At 41.4% G+C, this 27407-nt stretch overlaps 3 protein-coding genes and 1 pseudogene across 3 annotated transcripts; 2 read left to right on the plus strand and 2 right to left on the minus strand.

Annotated features, from left to right (window-relative positions):
• Positions 1-2493: 2493 nt before the first annotated feature.
• LOC133951813 (extracellular calcium-sensing receptor-like) lies at positions 2494-6842 on the minus strand. Its single transcript, XM_062386001.1, has 8 exons — positions 6697-6842; positions 5616-5913; positions 5231-5520; positions 4707-4975; positions 4100-4305; positions 3795-4016; positions 3587-3710; positions 2494-3398 (listed from the first exon to the last, which is right to left on the minus strand). The coding sequence occupies exons 1-8, from the start codon at positions 6801-6803 to the stop codon at positions 2494-2496; spliced, it is 2421 nt and encodes an 806-aa protein (XP_062241985.1). The 5' UTR covers positions 6804-6842.
• A 1122-nt stretch (positions 6843-7964) lies between these two features.
• Positions 7965-9431, plus strand: LOC133952032 (extracellular calcium-sensing receptor-like; annotated as a pseudogene).
• Positions 9432-10278: 847 nt separating this feature from the next.
• LOC133951812 (extracellular calcium-sensing receptor-like) lies at positions 10279-14264 on the plus strand. The gene is made up of 9 exons (XM_062386000.1): positions 10279-10514; positions 10693-10987; positions 11189-11275; positions 11471-11740; positions 11880-12086; positions 12162-12437; positions 12831-13058; positions 13149-13272; positions 13354-14264. The coding sequence occupies exons 1-9, from the start codon at positions 10279-10281 to the stop codon at positions 14262-14264; spliced, it is 2634 nt and encodes an 877-aa protein (XP_062241984.1).
• Positions 14265-15253: 989 nt separating this feature from the next.
• Positions 15254-26912, minus strand: LOC133952033 (uncharacterized). Its single transcript, XM_062386309.1, has 23 exons — positions 26656-26912; positions 26323-26501; positions 25682-25773; positions 25384-25563; positions 25111-25299; positions 24807-25034; positions 24519-24734; positions 23758-23967; positions 23540-23663; positions 23155-23348; positions 22796-23077; positions 22154-22573; positions 19741-19862; positions 18924-19102; positions 18663-18754; positions 17858-18037; positions 17579-17767; positions 16994-17485; positions 16687-16896; positions 16483-16606; positions 16188-16381; positions 15777-16058; positions 15254-15676 (listed from the first exon to the last, which is right to left on the minus strand). Exons 1-23 carry the CDS (start codon positions 26910-26912, stop codon positions 15254-15256), a joined length of 5058 nt encoding a protein of 1685 aa, XP_062242293.1.
• Between the last annotated feature and the right edge of the window lie 495 nt (positions 26913-27407).

Below are 27407 nucleotides of genomic sequence, written 5' to 3' on the forward strand. Positions count from 1 at the left end.
GTATACAACTCAGTTGTGGTCTATATGAGAAATTTACCAACTTCAGTGTCCAGATATCATTGTCAACTAAAGCACTTATGGGTAAAGTCTGGAAAACAGTAAAAAAAATTCCCACTTTTGAGTCTACAATAAATAGGCAGATGAAAACATGGCTATTATAATCGCTGTTCCACTATTTAAGTCATCATAGTGATAATAGTGACTAGTGTTGGGAAGTAACGAAGTACCAATACTTTGTTACTGTTTGGACCAGGTATTTGTGAATTACAGTTTGGCCTACATGTGTAGTCAAAAGGCTAAAGGCCGAATTATAGTTGGGTTGTACGCACGCACGCATGCACGCAAGACACGCAACACGCCCCTTTCGTGCCCTCTTGCGGCTTGCGTGCGTCAGCCAATTTTTCTAACTATACGACAAAGCGACGCGAGCCTCACGCAGCCGGCAAGGCATGTGATTGGTCAGCTTACTACATCCCCTTCAGAGTCTAGTTTCCGGTTTCATGCCCCCACAATACGTGGAAATCACGGAAGATTTAGAAGAACGAATATGGACCAAATATATGAGTACTTGGCAGAATAGATCCGAAAGTATGACCACTTGTATAACCCGTCACTGACTGGTCGATTTTTCCGCCAGAAATAGGCTATGAGGAGCCGGAGTGGCGATGTAAATAAACAGTCGGCGAAAAAAAATCGTCCGTCGATGCCACTGCGTGACCTTCCGCGGTTGCAGTCGCAGGACTATAATTCGGCCTTAAGATATCTGTACTTTTACTCAAGTATAGCTGTCGAGTACTTTATACACCACTGGTTTTAGTTTGGCTGTTTGCTTCAAATTTGTATGTAGAATTAATTTTATTGGACCTGCCTCTTGTGTCACTCCTGAATTTGTGTCCACCTGCACCATACTCAGAACACATGAGCATTGATGTATGTTTTGTTTTGAGCTATTTTGATATGTGAAAAGAGAGGAAATGAAAAAAAGGAAATGGTAGGTTTTTAAACTTGTCAAAAAAACTTATTTCAGCAAAGCTGTTGTTATTAGTTTTTTTCAAATGGTTGCCCCTCATCTGTGAATTTGAGTTCCCCCGGAAATAATTTGGTATATTGCTGTATACCCTCTATACTAGTGAACATGGCAGGTAACATCTATGTAGTGTTAATATTTGTCTTGGTTTGTAATGTTTTTTGAACACCATGACAACGTTTGATTATTGTCCATAAAAAATAAAGCACACAATTCAATCACTTACAGGATTCTATATATATATATATAATTTAACACCTCAACGAAAACATTTACTAAATTGAATTTAACCATTTTTGTCGTTTAAATCATTCAACCCCCAAAAAACTGTCCCAAAAAGATTTAAATTGTTGTTGATACATTTCAATTCAATATTGTGCTAAAATGTAACATGTGATGTGGCTTCTAAATATGTATTTTAGGTCCTCCCTGCCTTTACATCACTTCCTAAAATGGTTGTCAAAGAGAATAATGATCTAAGCTGAGCTAACAAGGATTTTGAATGTGACGAGGAAATCAACTCACTCTGAGATCCAACAAGAGAGGAAACATGAAATTGTGAAGGGAGATGATATATTGGTGAAGTTTGAAAAATACCTTCCATAATGGTTAACACACGAGACCTGAGAAAGTGGATGGTTGACTGCTTCCATCTAGTGGTCATATCCACAACTGATCCACAGTTGTGCATTGTTGATGTTTTACTTAAATTTAAAGAATATAGGCCACTCTTTCTCATGCAGAATTCACCCTTCACACTGGATATCTTTTTCTTTCAAATAAAACATAATATTGTCACTATGTAATGAGATTGGCCCATTTGAAACCTGAATGAGAAGATCAAGCACTGTGAGTGGTTAATGGACAAAGAAAAGTGCTATATATGAATAAAAAACATTTACCAAATACAGACCATACATATTAATCTGACCACACGTTTTGGCCTCTTGGTGGCACTGTTAGGACCCAAATGTAGAATCTGCTGAAACCAGAAAAACCTGAAGAAATAAACAATATTTTCTACAAATCTTGTTTTCTTAATTGTTACTTGAATAAAATGATCTTATGTTGTTGATTTAAATTTTAAATTTATTTAATTTGCTGCTGATTATTTCTCATGTATTTGTTAACATTCCAGGCAAACAATGATACAATAACACTTGAGGGCACTGTAACCAGTCTTTATTTTATTTTAATTACATCATATCTAATATACTATGATGTGCAATTCGTTTTTATATTTTATATTGAAGACAAAACTCCTATTTTTGTTGCAAAACATAGTTTACTTTATTTCATATTTCCTGCACAAAATGTAAATTATTTGTAAAATTAGAAAACAACAGATTTTGAAGACGTTCACAAAATTACAATATATGAAAAAAGCATGCAAATGTAAATATTCACACAAACTAGGTGAAGAACTTGTGTGCTGCCATCATAACTATTCCCAGAGCTCAGAGGTACTATGACTCATTCTTGTTCATCAAATGTTTCTTGGTGTTCTTTTCGGGCTTAAACAATATGATGTAACACTTTGGAGCAAATATACACAGTATTAATCCAAAACTGGAGGCCAGGATGGCAAATATCTCCACAGCCACAGTGAATTTACCAGGAGAGCTGATGTAAGCTGGAATAAAAGTGATCCAGACAGCACAGAAGATCAACATGCTAAAAGTTATGAGCTTTGCCTCATTAAAATTATCAGGTAGCTTCCGAGCTAGAACGGCTAACACGAAGCAAAAGAAGGCCAATAGGCCTATGGACCCGAGCACAGCCCAGAACCCAATGGCTGAACCCAATGCACACTCCAGGATGATTCTCTCCTTGTATGTGGTCAGGTTTTTTATCGGAAAAGGGGGACTGACAACCAACCAAATGATACATATCACAACTTGAATAAACGTGAAGGACACCACAGTCATTCTTTGCTGCAGAGGGCCGAACCATTTCATGATGTTACGACCTGGAAGTGTCGCTTTAAAAGCCATTAACACCACTATAGTTTTCCCAAGGACACAAGAGATGCAAAGGACGAAGGTGATGCCGAACGCCGTGTGTCGCAGCATGCAGGACCACTCGGAGGGCGCTCCCATGAAAGTTAGTGAACATAAGAAACACAGAGTCACCGAGAAGAGCAGCAGGAAGCTCAGCTCGGAGTTGTTCGCCCGGACGATCGGGGACGACCTGTGATGAAAGAAAACGGCTGCTGTTATGATGGCGAGAAACGCGCCGCCAATGGAGAACGCAGCCAGGATGATTCCCAGGACCTCATGGATGGAGAGAAACTCTACAGGCTTAGGGAGACACGTTTTTCTCTCTGCGTTGGGCCAGAACTCGTCAGAGCATGGGAAGCAATCAGGAGAATCTGAAAAAATAAATTAAGAAAAACATATTCAGCAGCCTTATATTTGATGTCAACTTTATATAATTAATATAAAGTGCTGGATAATACTTCCAGCAGAGGCCCTTCTCCGGGTCTGCTTCGTCTGAAATGTTACCTAAGTCGGTGGGTGCATCAACTGGTGTTGAACATTCCTTGTGTTCTTATTTCACCTGTAGCATTGCTTATCTCTCCCTCAGGACATGGTACACAGTCATAGCAGCAGATGGGTTTCCCTCTCTGCAGCACTTTACGGGTTCCTGCAGGGCAGCTGTCCGTGCACACTGAAGCAGGCACCTGTCACACAGACACAAACAAACTCACACAGATATCACACTATGGCTACACAGCTGACTTAAGTGTTCCCTTTTGGCTCCTCACTTGTGTGCTACCCTCCATCCACGTGAGGTTCCTGCTGATTTGGAATTCCTGGCCGACCGGTAGCGACGCATTGTAGTGCCCCACTGTCACCAACTCAATGCTGCCACTCGCTCTTCTTTGCCAGTTGACCACGTCATATGTGGCCACCGGGTCTCCGTTTGCATCAAATGACACATCATAACCATTCTGGGAAAAACTGACTTTCTTCAGCTCAGTAAGAACCTGAAATTAAAGAAGACAGGAAGTCAATAATGTAAAGCACATTCTCACCTTGGTACGTACGTGACGTATTTGTTTGGACCGACCTGTTTGGACTCTATCCTGGTGAGTTTGTCACACTCTCTTGTAGAGTTAGTTTTCTGGCATACTGCGTTATGAATGGCATGAGCTATTGCATAAACGGCCTTGTACACCATGTTGGTGATGCGGAGCTGAGACGTGTCGGTGTACGGGCTCTGGAGCGTCTGTATGTCTTCAGTTCCATCACATAAACTCTCTCCTGGGACTGCACCTAGAAACACAACGAGGAGGAGACTGGGCTTTTTACTTATCATCAATACATTTATGAAAATAATGAGATTATTTTTCTTTAAACTGACTTTACCTGTATTGATATTTACAAAACAAAACCATGAATATGATATTATTATAGCCTTATGCTGTATTGTGCTGTTCCATTATAATTATATATCATTATAATTGTTATTGCTATGATATCACTGCACATTATTATTAGTATGCCGCATTTACATTGTCAGTATCCTTTTAAATAACTTTATTACGTTCTTAATGTTCTCCATCTGTAAGTTAAAATGTTGTCTTATTTTATTCATCTTATTTGTCTTCTATTTTTCACTTATTTAATATCTATGTCTTTATTACCTATCTGGTTCAGCCTGCAGTTGAATTCACTCTCCCAGAACTCAGTCAGCACTGGGGACGCAGACACTTTGGCGAGGGGCAGATCCAGCAGGAAGTCCCTCAGGCCGGGGATGACAGCTTGCTGGATGCCAATTCCGATGGCCCCGGCACAGAAGGAGAACCTCAGCAGCTGTGAATCAGTCACCCAGCCCTCGCTTCCCAACCACTGACGAGGAGGAGAAGGCTCCCGGGACAGCTCCTCCAACAGGATCCTCATGTCTCCAGAGCTTGCAAATGCCACAATAACTGTGGCTGTCGACCTGGAGAGATGATGTAATGCATGATGCACACAGTTAATATGGATAAAGATTTTTTAAACCAGCAAAATGAGAACTTCAGTGTTTTGAATGTACAGTTTCTCAATGGGTATTTTTATTCAGGCCTATAAGATCAATAAACAAAAAACATGAAGAGTCGGTTATTATTCAGTACTATTTATTACATTGTTTTGTATTTGCACTTTCTTAATAAAATCATTTCCTGTATTCTAATGTTGTGTGACTGAATATATTTACCTGCGGATCACTTCAGCCACTCTCTGGATCTTGCTGCGCGGGTTGTTGCGGTAGAAAGACTCAGAGTACTCCACGCAGATGCCCTCTCTGTGCGCTGCGTCCAGGAAAGAAGCCATGCCGTTGTTGCCATAGTCCGAATCCGAGCGCACAGCACCGATCCACGTCCAGCCGAAGTGTTTGACCAGTTTGGCCAGCGCTTTGGCCTGGAACTGGTCACTGGGGATCGTCCTGAAGAAAGTCGGGTACTGCTTCTTGTTGGAGAGACAGGCGCACGTGGCAAAGTGGCTCACCTGGAGCACCACAATGGGATTCTTCATCTCCAAAAACAACTGGAATAGCACTGGTTTATAATTAATGAATTGAGTAGAAACTCAAATAGATTTACTTGAGGGATGTTGAAGGGCCCGAGGACGCGCGACATGCTGATGGATGGCGTGGAGCCAGACTCGCCAACGATGGCCATCACCATTCCGGACTGGGAGCAGTTGTTGTCGTTGCCGAAACTGAACTCCGGGTCCTGGCCGTTGGCGAGCTGGAAGGCCAGACGTGCCGCCATCAGCACCGAGGCACACGAGTCATAGATGTGGTAACCGAGTGTGGAACCCGGCAGCAGGTTCGAGCTGTTGATCTCCTCGATGGCGAAGATCATGGCCCGTGAGAAGCGCAGCTCGCGGGAGTTGATGCTGCACATGCACACATGTATGTGAGCATGTTGGAGTTTACATAGGATGGAATCACATATTTTAAAGGGAAAATCACAGGCCTAAGAATAATACTAATAATACGAAGTACTACTACTACTAATAATAATAGTTATAATAATACTCACATCTATCATCATATTAACGGAACAACCAGAGGCATAGTAATTGTACTTATAATATCACTACTAATGAAAATATTATTTATATATATTATTATTAGTACTACTACAGCTACTACGACTAATAATAATTATAATAATAATTTGCTGTTACTGATTGCTTCACACAGAAAATCTAAAACAAGAATATCAGAACTTATCATATATAACATCATAATAAGAATAGCTAAAAAATACTACTACTACTACAAATACTGTTACTAATAATACTAATATATACTAATATTAATAATAATAGTAACTAAAGTTTATAGATAGGCCAGTCCAAAATTATCAAAAGATGTAATGCATGTCAATAGTCAACTAATTTCACACAACTAATGACAACTAATTTCCCAGCGTAAATCTGTTCTTCTTCTGTGAAATATTAATAAATGTAAAAAACAATTGTTTTCATTTAAGAATCACAAATCATAATCTCATCTCCTATAGCCGCATTGTACACATTTTTATTAAACACATGTAACTTAACATAAACAAATTAAAACCGCAAGATTTTAAGAACAATATACAAATTTAAAACATTCATGTCCCCACACAGCCCAACATCCTTTTATTCCCCACTTCTCCCTGTTATACAAACCTCCCAGTGCACCTCAGAGGCTCAGGCATCGTGGTGTAGTTATACTTCACTGTGTGCATGTCGTAGTGAATGGAGAAAACCCCCCCAACCACATAGTCCCCGTCCATTGAGAAGGCAGGTGGATGAGCCGTATCCTGCAGCTTACACTTGATCCCAGCCCTGTTAAAACCAAGAGCAGAGTTCAGCTCAAACAAACCCAGAGCCCACATGAGGCAAACAAAGAGAACTGAGATCCCCATCATCGCCTAAGTGTGTGCATGTGGGCAATAAGTGTGTAATCACTGCTTTATATAGCTTTTCAGACAAAATATTCCCTCCTACTGTACATCATCTTACTGTACATCACAGAGAGGATGTCCTTGCTGTGTATTTTTCAGCTCCTTCACCTTATGTAATTTGTAACCTTCACTGAGTGCCTCTGTTTCTCTTCTACTCTTGTTAAATTACCATTTAAAACAAACAAGGCTCAATTCAAGCCATACAACATTTCACACACTCGTGGATAACAGTCTTCCACATAATTATAACTAATACCCAAAACAGAACCTAAATTAAAATATAGTATGATACATGCAACTCGAAACACAGTGATTCAAACAATAATACAAAATAAATGAATAAATAGGGACAATAAAAGCCCACAGTCATGGATAAAATGCAGAGATAGATAGATAGATAGATAGATAGATAGATAGATAGATAGATAGATAGATAGATAGATAGATAGATAGATAGATAGATAGATAGATAGATAGATAGATAGATAGATACTTTATTAATCCCGTGGCTCAACCAAACCACAATGAGATTGAAGGTGGTAATTATTTTTAATTATTAAGAGTCATTTAGTATTCTAAAGGAAACCACTCTTAAAACATGAGTTCACCCGAAACACTAGTAAATGTGCAATTGTTTACTTCAGCTTTTACTAATTCAACGGACTGTAGAGTTGTACTTTTAAATGACGGGTCACCAATTCCTCTCTACAAGGAGGTTTATTATAGTGAGCGTGAAAAAAATACCAATTCAGAAAAGCATAGACACCAAAAGTTCACTTAAACCTGAAATGCTACCGTCTCAATTTCATGAGTAGCACTTGATGCCTTTGCTTTGTTCTTGTCTTGGCAGTAATGGGGCCATTTGTAGACACATTTTTCTTCTTTCATGGCTTCTCAATGTCTATTATGTTCCCTTCCTCCCTTTTCTCATCTGAGTCTTGCTCTCACTCCTCATCCTGTAAGCTAAGGAGGCAGTTTTATCTCAATGGGATGCACAAGCCTGGTGATGTGATTTTTGATGGGTTGTTTGAAGTCCATTACACCTCCGTGTTCCCTCAGCTGACGTTCACCTCAGAGCCGACTCAGCTCAGCTGTCAGGGGCAAGTCTGACTCTCTTGCAGAATTTAACAGTTTTATTATATCATATCAACATATATAACTACACAGTGGTTAATTGTGTCTGTTTATGTGTTAGCTTTGACCCTCCAGGCTTCAGACATGCCTTGCATATTTAAGTGTTACCAATGGAATGTTTCCAAGTTGGAATTTCCTTGTTTTTGTTTTTTTCTATGGCTCCATGGAGTGCAGCAGCTGTCCAGAGAATTTCTGGTCCAGCCCCCAGCGTGACCACTGTATTCCAAAGAAAACAGAATTCCTCTCCCACCATGTATCTGCCTGACCACCGCCTTCCTGCTGGGCACGATTCTCTCTGCTGTCGTCCTGGTTATCTTCATCCATAACCGCGGCACCCCGATGGTGCCTGCAAACAATTCAGAACTCAGCTTCCTGCTCCTGCTCTCATTGAAGTTATGTTTCCTTTGCGCTTTACAGTTCATCGGACGACCCAGAGCATGGACATGCCAGCTGAGACATGCAGTGTTTGGCATCAGCTTAGTGCTTTGTGTGTCGTGTATCCTGGTTAAAACCATGGTGGTGATGGTTGTGTTCAAGCCAAGAGGGGGAGCCAATCTGAAATGGTTTGGCTCTGTGCAGTAGAGAGGGACAGTTCTGGTTTTTACCTCTGTTCAAATAGCGATCTGCACTATGGGGTGCCGTTTGTAAGCATCTCACGCTGAAAATAACAGCATGATTTTGTCTCATTTAGCTTCAAACCATGTTTAAAAAACTGGTGTGAATTTTTGAGTCATTTCTTTGAACATTTACAGCAATATTTGTCAACGTGTTACATGTTAAATGTTAAATGTTAAATGTTAAATCTAAATGCTAAATCTAAATTCTAAATCTAAATCTAAATATTATATCTAATTTATATCTGATTTCACATTTAGATTTAGATTTAAATTTAATATTTAGATTTAGATTTAGATTTAGATTTAGATTTAGATTTAGATTTAGCATTTAGATTTAAGATTTAACATTTAAGTGTAAAATTGGGATTTAAATATTTAAAATATCTCTAAGTTGACAAATATTGTTGTAAATGTGCAAAAAAGTGACTCTCAAAAATTCACACCAGTTTTTTAAACATTGTTTGAAGCTAAATGTGACAAAATGTTGCTGTTATTTTCATCGTGCTTTACAAACGGCACTCCATACTGCACTGCCTGGTTTATGTCTGCTTCACCAGCTCCTCATAAAAACACCCAGAACCACAATGACAAGATAGTGTATGAGTGTGCAGTCGACTCCACATCCTTCCTCAAAGCAGGGGACAGAAATACACAACTCAGTTGTCGTCTATATGAGAAGTTTACCTACATCCGTGTTGTGCAATAATGCTTAAAAAGTGAAACCATAGAATGGTGTGCCTTTAGGCATTCAATAATTTGGTTTATCAAAATAAAATATAAAACATTAATATTTTAAATATTAATATTAAATCATAACTTTAGTTGGTTAAAGTTATTTCTGGGCACCACCCTTTTTAAGGATATGTGGAAATAGATGGACCCAGGAGCAGAGGTATTTAACAAAAAGAGTATGTACTATAAAAAGAGGTGTAGCACAGAGGACTGGGGATGACAATCGCCGACAGGAAAGGAAGACTGAAGATGTACTGAGAGAGTCAGAGAGAAAGTGGTAAGCCTAATCTTTGTTCCACTATTTATTTCATCATAGTGATAATAGTGACACTGAACTGTCAGCTGTCCCACACTGTATCACAAGCTCAGAAACACCAAACCAAAATGGATATTTACAGCTGTGTGTGTGTGTGTGTGTATAATGTTTTTGTACATATACATATTATATATATAAAAATATACACTTACATACATTTATAAAAACACAACATTGTTATGTGCTTAAATATCTTATATTAATATATATATATATTATATATTAAACATAAATATTAGTATCATGATAAAGTATTATAATACGTGCTTATAAATGTTATGCTCCTTGTGTACATGATTTTATTTTATCATGTAATTTAATGTGATCGAAGACCCACAGATAAGTCTCAGGTAAATAGGATTTTAGGCCCTGCCCCTTTACTTCTCCCTCTGCCCTGATGGGTGGTGTGTGCAGGATTAAACAACACTGCATGTCAATAAAAGTGTGGCAACATAGCAAATTAAACTACAGGTGTGCAGCTCCCAGAATAAAGTTGAGCAAAGTCATGAGGGCAGTTATAGACACTTGCTTGCTCTTTCAAATGTTGATGTGTTCCGGCTTTTCCTCAATCGAGTCGTCCCCTCTTTCTTCCTCCTCCTGCAGATTACAGGGACAGTTTCATCTAAACGGGATGCACAAGACTGGAGATGTGGTCCTGGGTGGGCTGTTTGCAGCCCACTTTTTCTCTGCCTATCCAGACCTGTCATATACATCGGCGCCACGTCAGCCGACCTGCTACGGGTGAGTCTGCCAGAAGAAGAATGGGAGAAAACAAAACAATGTATACATTCTTTATGCCATTCTAATCATGTATATTTTTACATTCACATAATATTCTTACTATTGTTGCTATTCAACTGGTTTGGCATCTTTCATTTTTTATATTTTCATCAGTGAACACTAGTGTTTTGTGTGTTAGTTTTGATGTGATAGGATTCAGACAGGCCCAGACCATGGTCTTCGCTATTGATGAGATCAACAGAAACTCCAACCTGCTGCCCAATGTGACTCTGGGATACAGTCTGTACGATAACTGCCGCAGTCTAGACATCGGATTCAGTGCAGCAATGTTTTTAGCCAATGGTCAAGAGGAGCTAGTGACTTTACATGACACATGTGTGGGAACCCCTCCTGTCCTGGGGGTCGTTGGCGATTCTTCCTCCAGACGTTCTATTGCAATCTCCACTGTCTTAGGTTTATTCAGGGTGCCTATGGTGAGTTCTTCTCCTTAATCACGTAATTAATTGTTTTGAATAACAATGATATATAATCAAATAATAACACATGACCCCCTGCTCAAAGACACTTTACATGGATTAAACATATTTAATTGTATTTTATAATCATATGTTAGAACATAAAATATACTTTGCACTTTTTCAGGATGTACAGTCTTTTTGTTTTGTTATTTGCAGGTGAGTTATTTTGCAACATGTTCCTGTCTGAGTGACCGGCAAAGGTTTCCTACGTTCTTTAGGACGATCCCGAGTGATGCTTTCCAGGTGAAAATGTATTAAGAGCATTCAAACTGTAATGAGATATATTTTGTGCATAACAGGGAACAATGCTTTTGTAATTGCTGGTTGTATGGTGTCAGATCAAGAAACATTTACATACAGTAATTAAACATGGAACCTGTCTGGCCGGATTTTTGATGAAAGATTACTCCAGCCTGTGCACTAACTCCTTCACTGTAGGTTCGTGCTATGATTCAGCTTCTAAAACGCTTCGGCTGGACGTGGGCAGGTCTGCTCATCAGCGACGATGATTACGGGGTCCACGCCGCCCGATCCTTCCAGTCTGACCTGGGTCCGTCTGGTGGAGGTTGTCTGGCCTACATGGAGATTCTGCCCTGGGGCGACGACCGAGCTGAGCTGAGTAGGATTGTGAACGTGATGAAGAAATCCACAGCTCGTGTGGTCATCGTGTTCGCACATGAGAGTCACATGATTAACCTCATGGAAGAGGTTGGACTGAAAATACAATTTCAAACAACAACTCATACTCCTTAAAGTTTTTCTTTTTCAAACTGTTGCTAAAATGTGCAGTAATATTGCAAATTACAATAAAAATTACAGTATGAATTGTATACTTGGTGTCATACAGGTGGTGAGGCAGAATGTGACAGGCCTGCAGTGGATGGCCAGTGAAGCCTGGACATCGGCTGCTGTGCTCCACACCCCCCGCCTCATGCCCTACCTGGGTGGAACACTTGGCATCGCCATCCGTCGGGGAGAAATACCAGGACTCAGGGATTTTCTGTTAACAATACGTCCTGATCTTTACCACAACAACAGCTACGGCAATAGCCTGGTGAGAGTTTGACCTTGCAATCCGATGTGGTAAATTTGCAGGAATGATCCAATGTCAACATTTAATATATTCCAGGTAAATCAGTTTTGGGAACACACATTTCAGTGTAGATTAGCGCCACCCCCGTCAGGTTGGGTGGAGGCTGGAGGAGCGTTGTGCACCGGGCAGGAAGATCTGGAGACTGTGGAGACTGAGTTTATGGACGTTTCAAACCTCAGGCCAGAGTACAACGTGTACAAGGCTGTGTACGCTCTGGCTTACGCCCTGCGTGACATGCTGCAGTGTGAGCCGGGGAGAGGACCTTTCACAGGGCACAGCTGTGGGGACTTACACAGCCTGGAGCTGTGGCAGGTGAGATATCAGATTACACTCTCCCTGTTAATGTGCATCTGTATTTAGCATTTAGTGCAGAGCAGCATTTAGTGTAATTTGATATATTTGTATTGTTATATAAAATATTAACCATATGATAAATCTGGGCTTTATAATATAAGATAAGATAATACTTTATTAGTTCCACTATGGGGTAATGGGCATTTTCCACATTTTTAATCAGATCAGAGAGAATTAAATTATGTCACTTACAACATTATTTTTCCTTTTTAAGTAATGTGACAGGTTCAAAACTTTGCATAACTGAGTTCCATTTTTTGGGTATTAATTCGTAAAAGACATGTTAATAACTGCAATATTTTCATATGCTCTCTTTGGTTTTCTTTCGATCCCTAATTCTGATTTATATAGCTTGTTTATTACTTGGAAGGCATCAACTTCACTACACCGTTTGGGGATGAGGTGTCATTTGATGAGAATGGAGACATCTTACCGATCTATGACATCATGAACTGGCAGTGGCTCCCTGATGGAGGAACTAAAGTTCACCTTGTGGGTGAGGTTAAGAAATCAGCCACTAAAGGTGAAGTACTCACACTTCAGGACGAGAAGATCTTCTGGAACTTTGAATCCAAACAGGTTATTTCTGACTTTACAGACCATTATATAACTCAATAACTCAGCATAGTAGGGTGAGGTAATGATGTATGTAACTTTGTGTCCGTGCAGCCTCCTCGGTCAGTGTGCAGTGAGAGCTGTACTCCAGGCACCCGCATGGCGCACAAAAAGGGGAAAGCTCTGTGTTGTTTTGACTGCATCCCCTGTTCTGAAGGGGAAATCAGCAATAAAACTGGTAAGTGTTAAATTTTTAACTTTGTAGCTTGGACATATAAATATGATGTAAACATATATCTCCACATTTTCGCTGTTCTAGACTCCATGGAGTGCAGCAGCTGTCCAGAGGATTTCTGGTCGAGCCCCCAGAATGACCGCTGCGTTCCAAAGAAAACAGAGTTCCTCTCCTACCATGAGCCTCTAGGTATCTGCCTGACCACCACCTCCCTGCTGGGCACGTTTATCTGTGTTGTCGTCCTGGGCATCTTCATCCATCACCGCAGGACACCTTTAGTTAGAGCCAACAATTCAGAACTCAGCTTCCAGCTCCTGCTCTCACTGAAGTTATGTTTCCTTTGCTCTTTGCTGTTCATCGGACGACCCAGAGCATGGACGTGCCAGCTGAGACATGCAGCGTTTGGCATCAGCTTTGTGCTTTGTGTGTCGTGTATCCTGGTTAAAACCATGGTGGTGCTGGCGGTGTTCAAGGCCTCCAAGCCAGGAGGGGGAGCAACTCTGAAGTGGTTTGGCTCTGTGCAGCAGCGAGTGACAGTTCTGGTTCTTACTTCTGTTCAAGCAGCGATCTGCACTGCCTGGCTTGTGTCTGCCTCACCAGCTCCACATAAAAACACCCAGTACCACAATGACAAGATAGTGTATGAGTGTGTAGTCGGCTCCACGATCGGCTTTGCAGTGTTGCTTGGCTACATTGGATTTTTGGCTGTAATCAGCTTCCTGTTAGCTTTTCTGGCGAGGAATCTTCCCGACAGTTTCAACGAGGCCAAACTCATCACATTCAGCATGTTGATCTTCTGCGCAGTGTGGGTGGCCTTCGTCCCCGCTTATATCAGCTCACCAGGCATATACGCAGATGCAGTGGAGGTATTTGCCATCCTGGCCTCTAGTTTTGGCCTCTTAGGGGCGCTGTTTGGACCCAAATGTTACATCATCCTATTGAGACCAGAGCGGAACACAAAGAAAGCCATCATGAGTCGAGGAATTGAGTCATGAAGTTTGTGTTTCTGTTCATTACACAGAATGAGTCAATTTCCTTACACACTGAAAATAACAGCCTTAGTTGATGATCAATGGTGAAGATCTAATGCAAAATAAATTGGATCACGTGAATAGGATCACACCCACATTGTGATATATGATACTTGCACTTCAAATGGTATCAGTGACTTTTATTTGTGCTTTTCATGATGTTAGTTGACCCTCAGACCAGCTTTAAGCACACTCTATGAATGAATTGAACTTAACAATCATCAAATGTAGTACATGAGGAGACACACATGGACTCCAACGCACTGTTGGCACCTTTTTCACTGGAAAACACTGCAGCTCTGCAGATGTTTGAGATCTTTGAAATGATTCTAATGCAAGAACAAGTGAAATGAGGCTATGTTAGCAGGCTCATATTCTTCCACTAGCATTTGAATTTAATATGTGAAATCTCATCCATGTGGGTGTAGAAATGGGTTTAAATGATTGTATTGGGAATTATTGCAGTTTTCTGGATTATATCATTATTTGAATATAACTAAATGTTTCTGTAATCTATGGTCTGGATTGATTATTGTTGTAATTGATTGTTACTCTAATGGCATTCCCGTAATGCAAGCAGATGTGTGGAATCAATATGAGAAACAAAGACACAACCATGGAACTGATTTACATGTATCTTTATTAATGTAGAATAAAACAATGATGTAAAAAATAACGATAAAATATAGATTTATCTACAACACAAAGTATTCCATCGTCTATTTAAATATATTTGACATTTTATAGTGAAATAAAATGGATTTTTAAGTAAAGTGCAGACAATACAAATTTGTCTTTCTAACATTTTAGGATACAGGATCACATATTCGGAAAAATAGAAAGAACTGATAATGAAATTGATAAAGAAATATCAAAACAATTTGATGACTCACTATGGCTGTTTGATTATTTTCATTTTCATACGTCACCACATGCAGTCTTAAGTTTCTTCACTATCTGGCCATCAGATGTTTCTTAGTATTTTTCTCAGGCCTCAAAAGAATAATGAAACACTTTGGAGCAAAGATACAGAAAAGCAAACCATAGCTGGAGGCAAGAATCGCAAATATCTCCACGGCTACTGCATATTTTCCAGGAGAACTGACATAAGCAGGAACGAAGGCTACCCACACGGCACAGAAGATCAGCATGCTGAAGGTGATCAGCTTGGCCTCGTTGAAGTTGTCGGGGAGTTTCCGAGCGAGAAAAGCCAAGAGGAGGCAGGAGCAGGCCAGCAGTCCGATGTAGCCCAGGACCAGAGAGAAGCCCACCACAGAGGCCATGGCACACTTCAGTGTGACCTTCAACCCCGGAATTTCAAGGTCAGGTTCAGGCAACGGGGGGCTGAGAGATAGCCAAATAACACAGATGACAACCTTGATTGAAAAAAAGCATTGCAGAAAATCAGGTTTAAGGACGGGAAATGCACTAATGAGTCATAATCTTATTATTAAAAAAGCCACATCCAACTCTGACCTGTATACAGGTGAAAACGCAGACACTTCCTCTCTGTTGGCCCGGACCAAACCACTTCATCAGGGACCCAGCACCGGGCCGAGTCGAGCGAAACGCTGCCAGGACCACAATGGTTTTGACTTGGAGGCAGGAAACACAAAGCACGAAGCTGATCCCAAAAGCCGCCTGCTGGAAGCGACAGGACCAGACGGACGGACGGCCGATGAACACCAGCGAGCACAGGAAGCAGAGCTTCAGAGACAGAAGCAGCAGGAAGCTCAGCTCTGAGTTGTTGGCTCGCACCTACAGATAAGAATCAGACTTAAACTGATATTGAAAGGATGTTAATTAACACCTTTATTTTGATCATGGAGGAATAGATTATTGTTTATTGAACTTTATAATCTCTGATAAATTAGACTGTATACTTACCATAGGTGTTTGTCGATAGTATAGGAACATCACAAACACTGCTGTTGTCGCCACAACACCAGATATTGCGACTGTCGTCAGGGTAATACCCAAAGTTTCATTAAAGGAGAGGAAGTCCAGCTGGCGGGGGACGCAGGCCGTTCGATCAGTGTTGGACCAGAACTCAGATGGACAAGGATCACAGTGAGGGGAACCTGGCAGAGGGATGCAGCCAAACAAATGACAGAATTTGATTATTGGAAGCCGATTCGTTCAGACTGAATACATTTTTATTGCAAAGTGGTTATTTCCTCACCAGTTGTATTGCTAATCTCTCCGTCAGCACACGGGATGCAGTCAAAGCAGCAGACAGGTTCTCCTTTCCTGGAGGCCATCCTGGTCCCGGGGGGGCAGCTCTCACTGCACACTGACACAGGCACCTGACCAAAACATACATCACAGTAAGCAATTAATTCAGTAAATGTTTTTCAGTGAATTGAGATCTTTCCTCTTTGAGCACCTGATTGGACCCCGTGCTCCACTGAATTTCTGACTCATTAAGGTGGATGTCAAATCCGTCCACACGACCGATCAGAACAAGCTTGAGTCGGCCTTCGGGTGTTTTCTGCCAGTTAACCAGGTCGTACTTCGCTGGAACATCGGCCCCTTGGAAGTAAAATATTTCACCCTGAGGTGTGGTGAAGTTCACTCTGCTCAAGTGCTGCAGAACCTGGAAGCGTCAAAATGTTGAGTTGCCAGATATCAACAACACCCTTTGGATTTGCTAATGTGTGTTGTCAAAATGAAGCTGAAATAACTGTGATTACCTCTATAGGTTGGATGTGTTTCGGAAAGGAGCATGTGGAGCTGCTGTTTCCAGGAGAGCTGTCGTTGTTGGGGCATGAGAGGAGGCTGTGAAGGGCGTGGGCTGCGGCATAAGCAGCAAGGTACACATTATATGTGACCCTCAGCTGAGAGGTGTCAGTAAAGAGATTCTGCACCACCTCCAGGGACTCTGTGCCACCGCAGAGCGGAAGAGGCGCCCTCTGCTCTGCACGGGATGGCGAAGTGGTAGATGAAGAAAGATTTGAAGATCCAGGACGGCAATTAAACATTTTTTCCCAGAATTCTCTCAAGAACTTATCATCAGGACGATGAGAGGGATTCAGATTTCTGAGATACTTTTCAAATCCAGGTATAGGTGAACTCCTAATGGCCACGCCGAGGACGCCACGTGCCACTTTAAGGGTGGAAGGGTGTTCGAGAAGATTAACACTCGTGCTCCAAGCCTCACTGGCCAGAAACTGTCTATCAGTTACCTGCCAATGAAAGCATGATAAAAATATAATTTAGGAAATAAATTACATAAAACAAGTCAATTTTCATATTTAATATATCAAATTGTGTCTCACATTTCTCTCGGCCAGCTGCAGGAACAGTTCCCTCACATCTGTGTACCACGTGAAGATCAGAATCACTTTTGCGCTCGAGGCCTGAATCGCGAGCGCTGCCTGTTTGGCATCGCTCACAATGTTTTCCCTTCGGAGAGTCTCCACAAACGCCAGACACACACCGGCACCCTGAGTCTCCTCCTGGAATATCTGATATACAAAAATTTACATTTAGATATTATATTGCTTATTTCCTGTGCAGATGGCGTAACATTTCCGGTACATAAGAAATGGAAACACCTTTATCGCCGTTAGGCCGTAACTATTTTTTGCCACAACTGCTCCGATCCAAGTCCATTTTAAACGTATTGCAAGCTGGGCGATGGCTCGGGCTTGGTAAATGTCACTGGGCATGGTCCTGAAGAAGTTAGGAAATTGGCGTCTGTCACTCAGACACGGGCAGCTCGCTGTGTAGCTCATCTAAAGGTTAAAAAAACCACGTAATTATAATAAACTTTTCATAAAAGTGCTTTACATGAATAGAATGACTTTAGCTTAAAAACAATGAACATATGTGAAAAGGGGTTAAAGCAATATTAAGTTTACATTGCTAGACAACACATGGATTATTAAATTAAAAGCAAAATCATCCAAAATAATTTTTAAAGTTCTTCAAACGTGTCGAGAGTGGAACTTATATGTTCCACACCTTTGGATGCTTGATTACAGAAAACTGCATCCCATTTACATGCTAAAGTCTCATGCACAAAAAAGACAGTTGTAATCTATTTTCACCCAAGAGGAAATATGTTTTCTGCTTTAACAAATACCACGGTAAATACAGTTTACAGTTTTTGTTTCAGTTCACTTTTGCTGTCCTCACATCAGGAATTAAACAATGCTTCAAGATGTAGAGCTATAGACCTATAGAAGAAATAACAAACTGAAGTGTTGAACCAAAGAATATTTCATGAAGTTAAACCCTAATTTAAAAGTGAAAATCTGATTTTTATAATTGTACTTTTGTGTATTGGTAGCATTTTCCTTTTTGTCTTGTATATTTCTTTATATTTTTTTGTGTCTATATTGAATATAAACAACTCACTAAAGGAACAGAGAGTGGGCCCAGGAGTTGGGAGAGTATCACGGCTGTTATAGATGAATCGCCACCGATGATCAATGGAACAGGTGGATCACCTGATGACATAATAACATACAGTGGAATAAAATAATCAGTTAAATGAAAACTCTGCTTGGTTCAGTTAATACTGTCATCATTTGTATTTATTAGAGAAGGATGCACACTGGGTAAATACAAAGGGGCATTTAGTACCTCTCCCTTCTCCAGTTTCTTCAGTTAAACTGCAGCTGCTGCCGTCTCCTCCAACCAGGGACAGCGCTGCCCGCAAAGCCCACAGGGGCAGAGCACAGCTGTCGTGGATGTGGTAGCCCAGCTTCACGCCTGGAAGCAGCGTTGTGCTGAGGTTGATTTCTTCCAGCGCAAACACCATCGCATATATGTACTGCAGCGGAAGATCTTCCAAACTGAGAGCACAGGAGAAGACGAGTGAGAACATCAGTCAAAATGACACACACTCATCTGTAATAATGATCTGTAAAGTCTGCAAAGAAATAAGCATTCCAACTTTTTTAACAAAAATTTCGTACATATCGATGTTAAAGAACCACAAATATTATAAAATTTATATGTAAACAAAGCAGTTTAGTGTTTCACCTGCTGCAGGATTGGTAAAGTGGCTGCTGAGTAAACTCTTGATCTATAGCTGGAGGGTTGTTATAAAGACTGAAGAGCCCACCGATGACTAGATCCCCGTCCTGCAACAGACCCTGGGCGCTGGACGAACCCCAACGAGAACATGTCACCGCCTGAGCCACCTGCCAACCCACCCTGAGCCCCAGCTGTCGGCCCACCAGCCCCACGAGGAGCAGGGACGGGGCTGAGCAGGGCCGCAGCGTGAAGAGCCAGGAGAACCAAGACATCGATACAATGACTCTCTACAATATATCCGTTGGTTTACTTCACTGGAGCATAAAAATACAAAAATAAGAGATGCAGAGAATATTATATCAATTCGTCTTGATGTGGAAGAACAAAAGATAATATTTTCACCAATAAAATAATCTTAATGGCACAATGTATATTATAACAGATACAACTTGACCTGAGGACTGACGAGGTGTAAGCCTCCTCCCCCTGCTCTTCTCTGACGCAGTTCTGGGTTTTTATACCATTTACGAAGCCCATGGTGGAAACAGGAGGATACTGAACCTGCCAATCACTTCTCTAGAAGGTGAAGGCATAACAATGGTGTAACAGGGTTTAGCTGGAGGGCAGTGACCATATACATCCCAGCAGAGTTACATCTCTATCCAACTATTTGTTTATGAATTAATCCACAGAGGGCCACACCTTTCACATCAGGGCCCACGTTGTTGTTTTGATATAGGTTCAGTATGATCATCTTTAAGATGAGATGGCACGGTGATGCAGTGGGCAGCACTGTTGGCTCAAAGCAATTAAGGTTCCCGGTTTGAAACCCGGTTGAGCCAGGGTCTCATTTGTGGAGTTTGTTGTGTGGAGTACTCCAGCTTCCGCCCACAGTTCAGAGACATGCAGAACTGGGAACTCTAAATTGAAATGTTACTGATACATCTGCTCAGGGTACAAAAAAAGGGATTTACCTCTGACCCTCTGGTTAGTGGACGACCCGTTCTATCTCCTGAGGCAAAGCAGTTATGAGATAGTGTAGTGCAGTCATCAGGTGATTTCCAGAAATCCAATACAACTAAAAAAATGTGCATGTTTAGATTAAACCCTAACCCTAACCATTCCTCCTAACAGGTATGTCATATGTTCACAGTATTATTGCATGCAAGATGGAGTACGACATAAAAAACAAAGGATGCACACAAATGCTTGCATTACCTCATTACTGTTTATCCGACAAACAGCTCTGTCTCTTTTCTTCGCTCCTTAACCCTAACCCTATTCCTAACCCAACAGGAGACAGTGGAAACACAATTGAGTCTTTCCTAAGAGGCACTAAAATCAATGAAAATGAAAACTTCCATCTGGGGGATTTAATTAAATGTTACAACATATTAAAGAATATGACTTACATGTCAAATTAAACTATGCAAATAGAAAATGTGTGTGTCCTTCATATTTTCCTGGTCCCTGCATGACCCCTGAGGGGTTTGTGACAGATTAGCAACAGCATGAATTGCAGCAGGTCAAGTTACAGCTCCACAGTAAAAACTGAGATATATGCGCGTAGGTGGTTTCTTTAAACTTCCACAAATCAATGCTTCAACCTCCACTGGGGATGATGGGGGCCGGATGTCTCTGACACCATTATTTTGAGAGTCTGGGGATGAAAATGTTTAGATCATTGCCTCACTTTGCAGGCCCAATTTAAAAAGTCTAAAATATACTGCAGCTGCTGAATAAAGATTAGCCTTTAGTACAAATTGAGTTTTGTGGCCAATAACAAAAACATTTCTGGTAAAGTAACTCTTTTGGATTGGCTTTCAAAGTTTGACCTTTCTGTAGAGTATCAATTTCGGGTGACTGAACAAAAAAGGGGCATTAATATACTGTATATAGGATTGTAGTGCGACATTGACACACTGTGATCTGAACGGACTTATAACATTATGAACATGGGGCAGTTTGCTTTGAACCAGCAGTTAAACATCTAAACTTGCTAACTGATGTGACTGAATGCATTTAAATTGATCGATTAACTATGTTTTCTAAACAAATTCAAAAACACAATATTTGTACAATTGATTAACAGAACTTTAAAAAAGTCTTACATAATATATTTGTCCATATTTGGTTATCCTGTAACTACATGTTTACCTATATACAAATTGTGTAATAAAATCAATACACAGACTCACTGTTTTTATATCCACTATCAAACAAGTAAACCTTTAGATATCTGGCCCCAGAACAGAACATGTTCATATTAACGTCTCATTGTGCAATGCTGCCATCTAGCGGTTGTAACTGGGCACATGCATATTAAACTAAATGACACCAGCAGGTAGAGTAATGAGAATTGAATTTAAATATGGTTCTCAATGCTGATAAAAAATGTAAGAAAGTTTATATATTCTTTTTAACTATAATGACGAGTCATTCACAGGCTTTTTAAATTGCAGGTATACTTGTGTCAACTATCTTAAATATAAAACATTTGTACCTGATATATTGACAAAGTGTAAAATATGTATTATTCACTTTGAATGAATGCATGTATATAGTGTATAAAACATGATATGACACACAATCTTGCAATAATGAGCCTATTCTACTTTCTGTGGTTTTGTTTTTTTATTCATTTGAAGTTCACTATTTAAAAACAGCTTTACACATAGTTAATAATTGTTTTATTGGGTAGCATTGCATTTAAATTCAATGGATGTTGGATGCTGTTACTTTCTATTTAAACGATGTCTGAGAACAGAAGTTATTATTCATCTACAAATCTAAGCCATAACTCAGAGAGGCACATTTAGAATTGTAATTATTACTATGAAACAAATGGATACACACATCAATAATTATCTGGCCATCAAGTGTTTCTTAGTGTTTTTCTCAGGCTTCAAGAGAATTATGAAACATTTCGGGGCAAAAATGCAGAGCAGCAAACCATAGCTGGAGGCAAGGATTGCAAAAATCTCCACAGCGACAACATACTTCCCAGGAGAGCTAATGTACGCAGGGACGAAGGCGACCCACACGGCGCAGAAGATCAGCATGCTGAAGGTGATCAGCTTGGCCTCGTTGAAGTTGTCGGGGAGTTTCCGGGCGAGAAAGGCCAAGAGGAGGCAGGAGCAGGCCAGCAGGCCGATGTAGCCCAGGACCAGAGAGAAGCCCACCACAGAGGCCATGGCACACCTCAGGGTGACCTTTGACCCTCGGAGACCAAAATCCTGCTGAGGCACTGGGGGGCTGAGGGACAGCCATATGGCACAGATGATAACCTGTGTGAATAGTAAATATATTTAGTTTAGCTTAGTTTCTCATAAATATAAAACAAGGTGTGGTGACGACTTTGCAAAAGAAATGAATGTCAGTCATGACTCAAGTTTTCCTGAGCTCTGCAGGACTGGTAAGAATTTCATCTCCTCTTGTAAATGAATTGTAATAAATCACAAGTTGTACTGCTAATTGACAAAATATCATCAATATAAGATGATTCACACCTGTATACATGTGAAGAGGCCGACACTTCCTCTCTGTTGACGCAGACCAAACCACTTCATCAAGGATCCAGCACCGGGCCGAGCTGAGCGGAAAACAGCCAGAACCACAATGGTTTTTACCAGCAGGCAGGAAACACAAAGCACAAAGCTGATCCCAAAAGCCGCCTGCTGGAAGCGACAGGCCCAGACGGACGGACGGCCGATGAACAGCAGCGAGCACAGGAAGCAGAGCTTCAGAGACAGAAGCAGCAGGAAGCTCAGCTCTGAGTTGTTGGCTCGCACCTACAGGAGAAGCACATCAGCAGTTGATGGAGGAAAGAAAGGTGAAATGCAGACAGCTAACTCTGGGTTATTCTTACCATGGGGGTTTGATGGTGGTAAACAAAAACCAGGAACACTGCAGCCGTCACCGTGGCACCAGACACTGCTGCTGTCGTCAGGGTAATGCCCAAAGTTTCATTAAAGGAGAGGAAGTCCAGCTGGCGAGGGACGCAGGCCGTTCGATCAGCGTTGGACCAGAACTCTGACGGACAGGGATCACAGAGAGAGGAACCTGGCAGAGGGAGAGAGAGGATGGAGGAGAGAATAATAAAACTCAAAGCGTGAAGTAAAGGATAGAAACATGAGCTGGTGCTGTGGACAGGTGTTGTAAACTAGCATTAATGCTAATACACTGTAAACAATGCATCTGGTTCGTCCAATGACATTGTCATGTCCATGTCCAAATAAAATAAAATCAATCACCAATGGTATTGCTAATCTCTCCCTCAGCACATTGGATACAGTCGAAGCAGCAGACAGGTTCTCCTTTCCTGTTGGCCAGTCGGCTGCCTGGAGGACAGCTCTCACTGCACACTGACACAGGCACCTGCACAAACAGTCAGTGACACGATGCGGTTAATTCACAACAGAATTCATCCCAACAGCAAGTATTCAATTATAATTTATTTCAAATGAATAACCTGATTGGACCCTGTGCTCCACTGAATGGCTGATTGGTTAAGGAGGAGATCAAACCCGTCCACGTGGCCAATCAGAACAAGCTTCATTGGCCCCTCTGGAGTTTTCTGCCAGTTGACGAGATCATACTTTGCTGGAGTGTCGGCTCCTTGGAAATAAAACATTTCACCTTGTGGTGTGGTGAAGTTCACCTGGTTTAAGTGCTGCAACAGCTGAAGGGAAAAACAATTTAAACAGTCAGAGCATAATCTGTACACAAAACTACACTTAGAACTTTTAGAGCGTAAAAGTTACTCAGAGATCTTTATCACCATACTGCATATAATACTGCATACATACTGCATAGTATATATAAATATATATGTGTACTGCATTAGATACAAATACCATGTCTACAGAAACTTCTGCAAACTGCTCACATTAAACGCAGGAAAACATGCATTCTCTGATAAAGGTGAAAGGAACACGTGATCAATACAGTGACTTTAGCAAGAACCCCTTATTTTGATTCACAAATCCAGAACATTATCCAGATCTGCACAAAATTGAATTTGTTCTATGTTATTATCACACAAAAAGGTGGAAAAATGGCCTATCCTGCTATTTTAAAGAAAGAAAGAAATTGAACTTAATCCCGAATCTTCACCAATATTTTGCTGGTTTAATGGGTTCTTCCCTTTCCAGTAAGTTTCATGGTAATCCGCCCATTAGTGAAAAATAACCGACAGACAAAAGCAGAAAAAAAATATTCCTCCTCTGGTACCTCTTTTGGTTTGATGTGATCTGGAGAGGAGCATGTTGAGATGTCCCTGTCTCTGCTGGAGCAGGAGAGGAGGCTGTGGAGGGCGTGGGCTGCAGCATACACAGCCAGGTAGACATTATAAACCACCCTGAGCTGAGAGGTGTCAGTGAAGGGATGCTGAAGCTCCTCCAGAGACTCTGTGCCACTGCAGGGGGGCAGAGAGGCTCTGTGAAGAGACTCCTTGGCAGGAGATGAAGTGGAGCCATTCGATGCACGGGGAGATGAAGAGGAATATGCAAATGATTCTACCCCCCCTGCACTGCATCCAAACACCTTTTCCCAGAAGTCTCTTAAGAATCCGTCATGCGGACGACGAACTGGGTGCAGAGTCCTGAGATATTTTTCAAACCCGGGTATTGGTGAACTTCGGATGGCCACGCCAAGAACGCCGCTGGCCACATTGGAGACAGCAGGGTCCTGGAGGAGATCGTCACTGGTGCTCCAGGCCTCACTGGCCAGAAACTGTCTGTCAGTCACCTACAGGAGGAATGCACTCTTCAAATAAATACACTCAAATGATAAAGTCATACAAGTTTCCAGGCCAGTTACTCACATTTCTTTCATTTAGCTCTAGAAACAGCTTCTTCACGTCAGTGTACCAGCCGAAGATGAGAATCACCCTCACAGTGGAAGCTTGGATTGTGAGCGCCGCACGTCTCGCATCTCTCTCAATGGTCTCCCTGTGGACGGTCTCTACGAAGTCCAGACACACCCCCTTCCCCTTAATCTCCTCCTTAAATACCTGAAACAATAACGTGAAAACAACCAATAAATATATGCTTTTTGTGAAATATTTTAATTCAATATATCACAACAATATCATAACCTGCATCGCCAATAGACCATAGGCAGTGTTTGCATGTACAGCCCCAACCCACGTCCAGTGGAAGCGTATGGCCAGTCGTGCGATGGCCCTGGCCTGGTAAATGTCACTGGGGATGGTTCTGAAGAAGTTAGGAAACTGGAGCCGGTCACTCAGACACGGGCAGGTGGCCAGGTAGCTGATCTGAGGGAGAGACATAGAGGTTCAGCGTTTTTCAAAGCACCATCTTTACTAAAATTCACCATTTAAACACGAGCAAGTGACTCGTGAGAATAAGATTTCCTCTGGTGATGAAACTCACAATTGGAATAGAGAGAGGCCCCAGGGTCCTGGACAGTATTATCCCTGTTGTGGACGAGGAAGCCCCAATCAGCAGAGGAACAGGCTTCCCACCTGAGGAGAAGAGAAGAGAAGAGAAGAGAAGAGAAGAGAAGAGAGGAGAAGAGAAGAGAAGAGAAGAGAAGAGAAGAGAAGAGAAGAGAAGAGAAGAGAAGAGAAGAGAAGAGAAGAGAAGAGAAGAGAATAGAAGAGAATAGAAGAGAAGAGAAGAGAAGAGAAGAGAAAATATCATAAGATTAGACTGAACTTTATCCTTAGAATGTTTCGACAAAATACTTTTGTAACAAACACAAAATATAACCAAAGAATGAGTCAAATACATGTTGACACACAGTGCATCACACATCAGGAATAAGTGGCTGTTCATCGATCATTTCAAATTTGATTTAACTATTTGACAGACTGAAGAACACAGTGAGCTTCACAGTCCATTTGTTCCTGTCATAGCAACAGATATTTAATGGCATAAAATAATTGATGATACCAGGTGTTGGTTTCATGGATAAACCCAATATTAAAAGCACATGGAATCATATCAAGTCATACTTGTGTCTCCAGGTTGTCCATGCGATGCAGACTGTAGTGTAGAGGCTGTTAAGTTGCAGCTGAGTGTGTTTCCACTGACCAGGGACAGTGCATCTTGCAGTTCCCACGGGTATCGGCTGCAGCTGTCCACAATGCTGTAGCCCAGCTTGACTCCCGGCAGCAGGGAGCTGTTCCCGTTGATTTCATCCACCGCAAACGCCAAAGCATACAAATATTTCAATGTCTCAAGATCTAAGCTGAGAGCACAGGAGGAGAAAGAAGGAGAAAATCTGAACCACTGCAACGTCAGTCAGTGAAATATAAAAGTGTCACATACATCAACACCTGCAGGTATTTGAATGATCAGAATCATAATAACAGTAGAAATACAGCGGGGCCACATGTGATTACCCAGTGCATGGTTCATAGCGCGGCTGCTTGATGAAGTCCTGCTGTACAGCTGAAGGTATGTAATACAGACTAAAAAGTCCACCAAGGATCACGTCCCCGTCCTGAGAGAGGACCTTGTTGTTCAGTGCGCTCCACCTGGTGCACGTCGTCCCCGTCGCCCCCTCCAGACCCCCCGTCCGACTGCCCACTGCACTGAGGAGCAGCAGAGACAGAGCTGAGGAGAGCCAGCGGGCGAGGAGCCGGGGCAACCAGCACATGGACGCAGCTGTTCTGGACATTTAGAAACACTTTGGGTCAATGTCATCTGACAGAGAGAGAATATAAATCAACCAGAGGTGCGATGAAATCAAACACAATTTACCTGACTGGTCCAACCTGGAAATTGTATGCATTAAAACTCGCAGGTACCTCATACACAACGTTCAACAAAGACCCATAAAAATAAATGCAAAATCCCAATATCATGCCAGTTACCTGCAAAGAGAAAGCACATTATCAGCACAAGTATAACCAGTTAAGTGAGACAATTGTATATTGACAGGAACATACCTCCCTCCCTGCACAGGCCAAGTGTTGATATGAGTATATATAATCGTTGTGGAGCCTTTTCCATGGAAGTGAAACAGATGACACAAGCGGCACAACACGAAATTATCCCTCTCTAGAGTGATGGTGGAAAACAAATCTTTGCTAGCAAGTGATTATAGAGGGGGTGAGTGTGTACGTGTTCTAAACTGTCAAAAACAACTTGA

Source organism: Platichthys flesus, chromosome 4 (assembly GCF_949316205.1).
Source record: "Platichthys flesus chromosome 4, fPlaFle2.1, whole genome shotgun sequence".
NCBI lineage: Eukaryota > Metazoa > Chordata > Actinopteri > Pleuronectiformes > Pleuronectidae > Platichthys > Platichthys flesus.